The 10,335-nt window shown below is 40.6% G+C and overlaps 1 protein-coding gene across 1 annotated transcript; it reads left to right on the forward strand.

Moving 5' to 3' along the window:
- The first annotated feature begins 1,486 nt into the window (after positions 1-1,486).
- LOC117857745 (zinc finger CCCH domain-containing protein 6) lies at positions 1,487-7,514 on the forward strand. The gene is made up of 8 exons (XM_034740581.2): positions 1,487-1,833; positions 1,972-2,153; positions 3,154-3,222; positions 3,478-3,594; positions 3,677-3,955; positions 4,423-4,743; positions 6,523-6,937; positions 7,024-7,514. The coding sequence occupies exons 1-7, from the start codon at positions 1,740-1,742 to the stop codon at positions 6,877-6,879; spliced, it is 1,419 nt and encodes a 472-aa protein (XP_034596472.1). The 5' UTR covers positions 1,487-1,739; the 3' UTR covers positions 6,880-6,937; positions 7,024-7,514.
- The last annotated feature ends 2,821 nt before the right edge of the window (positions 7,515-10,335 follow it).

Consider the following 10,335-nt stretch of genomic DNA (forward strand, 5'->3'; position numbering starts at 1 on the left):
CGTGTTTCCACCTTGGCGATCAGAGTAGGATTTAGAAAAGCTGCGACTAGATCGATTTGGACTTTGGATCATAATAGATGTTTAATACTTCCTCCATTCTAAATTGTAGATCGTTTTAATTTTTTAGATTAATAAATAATATTAAGCATATAGACATTTATTGGATCTGTACATTTAGAAAAGTTAAAACGACCTGCAATTTAAAACGAAGAGAGTACGAATGTTGTATGGTTTAACCTTGTTCTCACTGGTTCTCAAGATCACACGTCCAAACTAAAGTCTAGGTTAGATACACAATATCAGATGGAGACGCACATTCACGTGCACGCAAAAAAAGGGTGCCATGGAAATACATTATTATTTGATTTGAATGCTTGCTTTGTGTCCAATAAGTTTCTGGTAGTTCTCTTAATTGCCAGGTAAAAAGCCTGCAATTTAAAGTCTGCTACTCAATTTGGAATTTAGATAATATTGCCAATCTTGTTCTTATTGGTCCTTGGGATTTTTTGAAAAACTATTGGTCCTTAAGATCACATATGGAAAATGAGCACATGCTAGACATGCACGCACGGTCCACACTCACGTGCGTGTAACAAGGCAAATAAAGAATTGTATTATTTCAAATACTTGCTCTTGTACCGGATGACTTGTAGTTTTCTTACCAGGCAAAGTCCAAGATTGTACCGTTCTCTAAGAAATGTCCCTCTATTGTTCTCTCATTTCATTGTCTACGAAAGATTGTTTTTGTCGACTAATGTGGTTATTCCTCGTGCGTAAAACCTATATGAATCACCGTCTCGTATATACACAGTGCCTTTATAGATCTTTAAAGTTGCAAAACCATTGAAGCATATCCTTCCATGCTCACGAGATTTGGAACTTTGATAGGAGAGAACATACGCAGCCAGCCCTGCATAACATAACAAAAAAAATAGTTATGAAAAACTTTGCATCACGAGAATCTAACGGACAAGAATGACAAGATATGTCCTTCCAGTGTCACGCTCCACCATCACGCGTCGCAAAACGTTGCACATCCTAAAGACGAAAGCGTTACGCGGCACGCGAGAGATAACACACGTCACGGAAACTAAACCACCACGGACGAAAACGTTTTCACACGGCATACGAGAGATGACACGCGCCACGGACACTAAACTACCGCAGTCCCAAAATGCAAGAGTTGACGGCTCAAGGAGCTGCATAACTTCACCCTCAAGCGCCATAACAGCACCCCTTAACTCCAACCGTTATCGCTCCACATTTATGCAACGAACGAACGAACGAAGGAAAATCACCAATCACCATAAATCCGCCCCGCCCTAGTAGATAGCTAAGCTACCTCCCAAAGCGTGGTCCTGCAGGCAAAACAAACCCTTTTTTAACAAAAAAAAATTAAAAAAAAAGAAAACGAAAAGGGGACACGAACACGAACACCTACCCCCGTGTAAATTCCGGACAGGTGCACACGCGACGCGAGCGAAGCCGCGAGACAGAGGCTGCGGAAAAATAGAGCGAGCGAGAGGAAGAGAAAAAAACAGACAAGAGAGGGGAGGGAGCAGTAGCCTGCCACACCACAGTAGTGGAAGGAAAGGAAACGAGAGGGGGAGAGAGAGAGAGAGAGGGAGAGAGAGAGAGAAAACCCAGGCACCTCCCCGATCTCCTCCTCCCACTCCGATCGCCCGACCGATCGCCGCTCCGTGAAGCTTCCAGGTTCCCTCCCCGCCGCCCGCGACGCCATGGAGCCGCCGCACGCCGAGGAGGCCGCGGCCGCAGGAGGAGGAGGTGGAGGTGGAGAGGGCGGCCGCGCGAGCCCCGGCACCGGCCTCGAAGGTACTCTGCTTTGCCTACGGCCTTTTCGTTGCGTCCAGATCTCCGGCTCGGCGTACAGCCGCGCGGATCTCCGGTGGATTCCGGGTGTGACTGACGGTGTGTGCGTGCGCGTGGCGCGCGAATGCGTGGCTGTTGCAGGGCCGATGCTGAGGCTGGGGCTGGACGGCGGCGGGGAGGGGGAGGACGGGGAGCGGGAGGCGGACGCGCGGCTGCCGGAGCGCCCGGGCGAGGCGGACTGCGGCTACTACCTCCGCACGGGCGCCTGCGGCTTCGGGGAGCGCTGCCGCTACAACCACCCCCGCGATCGCGGCGGCACTGAGGTGAGCGTGAGCCCCCTGTTTCCCGCGTTACTCCCTCGCTCCGTCCCGATCTGATGCGGCGCGTCGCGCCGCGGCCCCCCCGTGCCCGCGTCCGAGGCGCTGCCGCAGGCGAATTACTCCCGCTCCAGGTAGATTCGCCGTGTGATCGAGGTAGTTGCGGTGTGAACCCCGTGAGGGGCGGGACGCAGAAACTAGTGATTTTGGGTAATGTGGTTCTTCCGAAGCCAGTTCTTGGCGCGGCACTTGCGAAATTATCAGTGGTGTCTTGTTATTAGTGATCGGATGCAAGAATCAATGTCTTGATCAGCCTTGAGCATCCTTTTGGGAGCTGATGGGCCAGTCATTTGTGCGGAATGTCATTCCTTCTTTTCGTGGTTTGTTGTTGATGTCTGCTATGCCGTTTCTGTTTCTTCTATGCTTCAAATTCACTACTTTGTCTTTATTTGCTCCTTCGAGTTTACCAGGTTGTAATAAATGCATATACTGAAAGCACATAGCCCACCCCTGTTTTTTTTTCACTTTTGATGTTGTCATAGTGATCCTGACGTGTGATGACATAAAAAGTTACTTTCCTCCCAATTTGGTAGTTATTTAAGTTTTCTACGTCAAATGTGAAGGAACAAAAGCAGGGACAGTCATCTTTGTAATTCAACTTTTTTATTCACAATGCTGATGGTTGGTACATGGTACTATGGTAGCTTGAAGTAACTTTTTTTTATCCTTGTTTTTCACGGATTAGGAGCTTTATGACCTGCTATTCTTTCAAATGTTCACAACTTTGATTACTGCTACTACTTACTAGTCACGGTTAGCACTTGTAAATCTGCTTCTCATCCCGTGGTGGCAATCCTAGATGATTTAGGCTATCTGACGTCTGCTGCAAATAAATCCCTAGTTGCTAAGAGTTTATGTTTTCCAATAGAATTCTAGGGAACCTTTTTGCAAATTGTTCTAATGTGAAAAACTAATAATTTCTTTCAATATTATTTCAAAACTTTAGTTTGGTGGAGGTACCAAGAATGGAGCAGCACCAGACTTTCCAGAGAGACAGGGTCAACCCGTATGCGAGGTACATTAACACCTTCAAACTAAAGTTTCATTATCTTCCATAAAAAAGGTTAAGCATCATTCACACATTCAAGCATGTATTCGGCACCTCCTGCACACTATTTGCGCACCCCCAGTGTAGCATGTATCTGCTGCTTGTGCACAGGCATTGCACAAATATCAAAGGAAGTAATTGTCCACGCCTCTTATTACATGTTATGTCAGATGACTTGTTAATTTTTGGTGCTTTACTGCTTGTCCTTTTGTTTTTTTACAGTATTTTTTGAAGACTGGCACTTGTAAATTTGGTTCCAATTGCAAATACCACCATCCTAAGCAAGATGGATCAGTGCAATCTGTTATACTAAACAACAATGGATTCCCTCTACGCCCGGTATGAAAATTCCTATGACTCTGCTTCTTGGATCATTTTTAAAATTATTTTGGAAAAAATAATTTACATGAATGAAGTGCAGGGTGAGAAAGAATGCTCCTACTATATGAAGACTGGGCAGTGCAAGTTTGGTTCTACATGTAAATTTCATCATCCAGAATTTGGTGGTATTCCTGTGACCCCTGGAATATATCCACCATTACAATCAGCATCTGTGCCCTCCCCCCATACATATGCTCCTCTTGCAAATTGGCAAATGGGAAGGTCACCTGTAGTTCCTGGATCATATATGCCAGGCTCATACACTCCGATGATGCTCTCATCTGGAATGGTTCCATTGCAAGGATGGAGCCCTTATCCGGTATATAATTTGGACACATTGCTTTATTTTTGATAGAAGAAAGGGTTCATGGCAACAAACTTGTGCCAAGATATAAAGAAAATGAGCAAGCCCTTTTGCAAGCTAGTACTCCCTCCGTTTCAAATTGTAGGTCTTTTTGACTTTTATAGGTTCATAGATGTTTGTATGCACCTAGACATACACTATATTTAGGTGCATACAAACATCCGTGAACCTAGAAAAGCCAAAACGACCTACAATTTGGGACGGAGGGAGTATAAGATTATCATATGATCTTTGTCTAGGCAAGATCTGCAAGACATTCAATTATTGTGTTACCTGAAATTACTTGGCCATGTCAAGAAAATATATAATGTACGGCAATACAGTTAACTTATTTGACAAATAATAAAAAAAACTAAAAAAATACTTTTACCTAAAAGAGTAGCTAGACTTTCCCCAAGTTTTAACTCTTTTGTTTGATGCAGGCATCAGTAAATCCTGTAGCATCAGGTGGAGCGCAGCAAACCGTTCAAGCTGGACCACTGTATGGTATAGGACACCATGGATCTTCCGCCACAATTGCTTATGGCAGTCCATACATGCCATATTCTTCCTCAACTGGACAATCGAGCAATAACCATCAAGAACATGGATTCCCTGAGCGGCCAGGGCAGCCTGAGTGTCAGTATTACATGAGAACTGGAGATTGCAAATTTGGAGCTACATGTAAATATAATCATCCTCGAGATTGGAGCGCTGCTAAGTCCAATTATATGTTCAGCCCTCTCTGCCTTCCGCTTCGTCCGGTGAGCATCCAGAACTTGGTATTTATGTATGTATTGATGGGACTAATTCAGTAATGTTACTTGTAAAGTCACTATATTTCTCCATTAGTGGGTTGCTTCCACAGTTTTAGCAAATTTGAACAAAATCAAACCTGTCAAACCATGCCGCCTCACCATTATAGAAACAAAAAAAGCATGTGTTTGTTAAAAAAATCTTGAAGATAACTAGATAAGTGCTTTGATAGTCTACAAGAGCCATTGTATCCCATGATAATGTCCTATCAAAATGAGTGACTGTCGAGATTAGCATCTCTATTTCGTTCCTTTTTGTTTAATAGTCTTTGCATATCTGGCAGTCTATATTAGAAAATGACCTGCAAGTAGATGAAAACAAGAGACACGATTTTACATGAGAAGATCTTGCTGGAAAAACCATGGATAGTAAGCACAACATAAGGAGAATTACAAAGCTGGGCTATTACAATATGGTTTCTTGTGTTATTTAACCACATTAAAAGGGCTGGATTTGAACTGATGGAGTAACCACATAAAAAGGGCTGGAGTTGAACTGATGGAGTAGGACCCACTTTAGGGTAGGAAACAAATCCATATCAACCAATATGCGGATATTACAGTCTAGTTAGTGACAAGTGTAATGATCATGTGAAAATGCAAAGGTTCACCTACTTAGTATGTTGACTTTCTGAGAAGTTGGGAGATTGAATGAAAACCACCTGTGGCCTATATATGGAACTTATAGAGGCATTTTAAAAATGAATTTTATTGAAGGATCGCGTTATTAGAGTAACTCTGGTATTTATAAGCTTTACCATGCCCACAGATGGCTTGCAGCAATATTAATACCTCATCTTGCTATACATGTCATGGATTTGCATCTACTAAGCAAATAATTTGCTTTATGCAAGTCACAAATTGGTTTTGGTTTGTTTCTAATAAATCCCTTTTGGTGAGCCAATATAAAACAAATGCATACTTCTGTACTGCAACTCTCCTCTTCCCCCTGATAATCAGCTCTTGCCAGGTAGATATCGTTTTTTTAACTAATTTAAATGATAGTTAATATAATTGAAATGCTATAGGATGACTCACTGTAGCAGGCAGTCATAAACTATATTAGGTGTTAGTTTAACAAAAGTGTTGTCAGAACGAGACTGAACCAATCATCTATGTTGTCATTTGCTCTGAACCATGATACCTCTTTTTTCATGAAGAACAAATAAAGATATGGAATTTTGATACAGAATTAACAAGTGTATCCATGTTGCACACTCATGATTATTATTTTCCGTCTAATTAAGGTGCTCAGTTCAATAAAGCATAGTAGTTTAGTCGGGTTAAGTTTCTTTTTAAAACATTGGACTGAAGTTCATTGTACCCTGCAAAGCGTCCCATATATTGTGAAAACTAAAAATATCTACTTGTAATAACAATTTTATTTTATTTTCCCTTTAGTTTGACCTTGTAAGATCTTGATGTTTAGTTGCATGTTCCAGCTCCTTACTAGTTGTGCTTATGGTGTGAAATCCTGTATTAGTTTATAATGACCTAGAGATTTGTACCTCTTACTGAAGTGTCTTGGATACATTTTCATCCTTTTTTCTTTATCCTGCACATTTGCCTGTTGCAGCTGGCATATACTGTTGAGTACAAACATATAGTATGTTAGGTTTCTTTTTTATGTGTTCTGGTGAACTTATCATGTTGTGTTTGTCATTGCCTTTTTTATTTGAAAAATGATCTGCAGCTTCTTACCAATCTCTCTGTTATGTTAACATACAGGGTGCTCAGCCTTGTGCATACTATGCCCAAAATGGATATTGCAGATATGGAGTTGCATGCAAATATGATCACCCAATGGGTACACTAGGCTACAGTTCATCTGCTTTACCCCTATCTGACATGCCAATTGCTCCCTATCCTCTCAGTTTCTCTGTTGCCACTCTGGCTCCATCTCCGTCTTCCCCAGAATATATTTCAACCAAAGATCCATCTATGAATCAAGTAGCATCACCAGTGGCAGCACCCGAGCCTGTTGGAGCAGTCTTGCCAAAAGGGGGATTCCCTCCAGATACCATTATGCGAACTCAGACTTCTACTACAGGTGTTGGCAGTTCAAGCCCTGGTGGTGGTCGCTGATTTTTCTGAGCTGAGTGGAGTGATCTCTCAGCACAATTTTTCTGTCACTTTGACACAGGTAGGTTAACCGTCCCATCTTCTATTGAATTTTCGTCATTGCATAAAACATACAACTGCTGATAACACCTGCTCTTTTGACATCAGTTCCGATAGGCCTCTCCAATGTGAATAAGAAGCTGTGGCCTCTGTAGAGAAGCTGTGGCGAGGGTGGTTTTCTCTACCATCACAATAAGAGCATTGATAGGTTACAAGCAAGCTCGATTCACTTGCAATTTTTGCGTTCTTCTGTTCATGTCCAAAACGGGAAAAAAGGAAGGTTTTTGAATGTCAGGTTCGATAGCATGTTGGGCAAGGTGGTGAGACTCAGGTCCATTCCCTCAGTAAATAATTCTCAGGCAAGAAAATTTTCGTCGTTATCAGGAAAATTTTCACATGCAGAGTTACTGGGTTTTCTCCTCTACTTTTCCAAATTTCTTTTTCTTTTTTTTCTTTTCTGTATATTGTCATATATGTTACATATATATATATCATCAACAGACTTGAGACTTGTAACTACATTTATATATATGTCCATACTGGGAGCAAGGCGCATTGTAATGGACAAAGAATGCTTAATTGAAGAGATCTTGCTGTCATACTGAAACGGTTGTATCGATGAGGTCAACTTAACGCTTTATAGCATTGTTCTGTTTTATATTAGTGCCGAGATGTACGGAAAAGCATATGTGTGATCTTCGGATCTTATGCTCCATATACTTTTCCGCAAAAGGTGAATGTGTGCATTAAAAAATTCATAGCTTTAGTACACGTTAGAATACGTGCACATGCAAATTATTGTGAGAAATTGATCGTCTACTTAGAAAAGGAAGCACAAGTTTGTACACGTGTCTTTGTGCTAGGTGGTTATGTTCCCCTATCCTTTTTCCTTCCGAGCGTACGACAAATTTTGCCTTTCATATTTGCATGTATGCTCCAATAGACACTGACTTGAAAAGATATATAGAGCGCACATATAATAAAGTACGTATAATTTGTCGGTTGTTACTCCTGCTAACACGCGTGGAAGAATTTTCCGAACCCGATCCTAAATTACCCAAACTAGATATACTCGATCACTATATCAGGTAGGAAGTTGATAAACCTAAATTTAATTTGAAAAATTCAGGTATTAAGGCCTGAACTCCTTGTTAAAGGAGATGCACGAGAGAGAGAGCGAGAGACAAATGACAAGAGTTAATGGATGGTTGTATTGATCTTATGAAGTCTGTACATACACACACACATATATATACACACACGTACATGATGAAGGGATATCACGAAGGGTCTCATGTCTGTTCGGTGTGAAGGGACATGTTTGTTAGGACTTGTACCCGCTTGCACCCCTTGGAATTAGATCACATGGTAAATATTCTCTAACACTCCTCCTTGATTAATTACAGCTTCACTTGATCATCCTTCATTTATGTTGTTAATTCCTCCAAGAAAAACCTTGTTGGAAAAAAAATCCGAGGAATATATGTAGGTAAATATATACCAAGTGAACTCCTCAAAACCCACTAGAAAAAATAAGAAGTAGAACCATACATGTAGCCTTTAAAGAGCATAATTCTCCGGTTGACATGATGTCTATGTCTTATGCACCCTTATGATTCATCATGATGTCCCGAAACGAGAATCAGGGGCTTCCGATATCCTAGTCTTAGTATTGTGCACCACTGAGCTAGGTTGTGAATGCCTTCCATTCATAGGATAATCATAATATCGTTTAGGTGTCTATCAATAGTAGGTTGGTTACCAACAAAATGTTGGTCTGCATTTACTATCTTAGAAGGTCTAGCCTTTAGTTGCTTGCAAGCAACTTAATCCTAATTTGTGACCATACTTCTCCTCCTCTTATTTACAACAGTGGTTGCAACAAGGAGTTGAGTGGTTTTACATGGTACTCTTTCTGGCACATTCTTCATAGGATCAGTAAGATTTTATGACACCTCATAGTAAATGCATATGGCAGTTGATTCGCAATTTATTGCAAATCATTTGAACCAGAAGAGTTCAGCTTTAGTACGGGATTCTGAGCCTGAAATACTTAATGCATTCCAATAAAGTTCCTGGCATAATTTCTGGTAATGCCTAGAAATGCTCATAATTAAAATATAGCCAGCGTACAGGGTGTAAATAGATCCTCGCAAAGAGGTTCTAAATACTTAATGATCAACGGAGAGTGAAATCTTATAGATCCCCAGTTTTCTATGTGCCCATAGATGTACGCTGTGGTGGTGAGATTGGGATGTTTTAGAAGAAAAACACACCCAATGTACGCAAATGGGAAATACTTCATGGATCCCATGTACTAAAAGAATAGGGGAACTCATAAATGCAGTTAATCACAAGTTAGGATTGTGTAAAACTACCTGACTCCAACAAAGATGTTGGAAATGGCAATTCATTAGTGATGGTCACGTGATGAATCTTAAATGTCCGAATCATAAACTCGTCATATCCATTGTGGATATAATCCTGAATACCTAGGCAATACAATCGTCATTGTAAGCACAAGAGGTAAATTTAGTAGTGTATAGGCTAATGTGCTCAGAAATTGAGCCATTATTAGTTCATGGTTTTGTGTTGTCAGTAGGACACATTGGAAGTCATCATATAGATGCAACATAGAACCATGAAATGCCTTACATGTCCATGCAATCTTTGTATTAGACCACACTTGTTCTCTTGAAGGAGTTCAAGGAACTTAAGACGTTTAGATCAGATTTTAAGATAAGAGGGACTTAAAATCTAGTTCCCAGTGGTACTTGTAGATCATCCATGCTATGGAAAAATCATTAACAATAGAATTGCCTATAATTTTTCACTTCATCCCAATGACAGAATGGCCAAGTCGATCATACCAGGTGTGGTATGCATCAAAAGCATGAAAAATTATGTCAAATGGAACATGTTGTACAGGAAGATGTATGTAGAATCCAATCCAAGAGAAATATTTCTCAGAAAAACATATGCCATATACATTACTATCATCTTGTGTTTTCACATGATAGAAATGTTTATGGATATCTCTACAATTTGGTAAGATATGAGTCAAATTAGGATATAATAAAACATCCTCGATGATTTTAGTACCATAGGGAGCCTGATAGTGAACTATCATTACATCGCATGGAGTGATTGCCAAAATATTCCCTCCTCTTTTCAAAGAAATGTGAGAATATTTTATTTCCCTAGTTATAGAGGTTGTGGTTTAATTGGTCACAAGGCATATTTCTTCCTCAATTGAAATGATTCCCGTACAGTTCTATATAGGATAAGAATTAATGAAATCCTTATCGATTATACAGAAACATAGTATTGAACATCCAATACGAAGGTATGATATTCCAATACAAATGGGTTTGTACAACTCAAAACTCATGAGTTTGTACTCCTAATCACAACCGAGTT

The sequence above is a fragment of the Setaria viridis genome, chromosome 5 (genome assembly GCF_005286985.2).
Source record: "Setaria viridis chromosome 5, Setaria_viridis_v4.0, whole genome shotgun sequence".
NCBI lineage: Eukaryota > Viridiplantae > Streptophyta > Magnoliopsida > Poales > Poaceae > Setaria > Setaria viridis.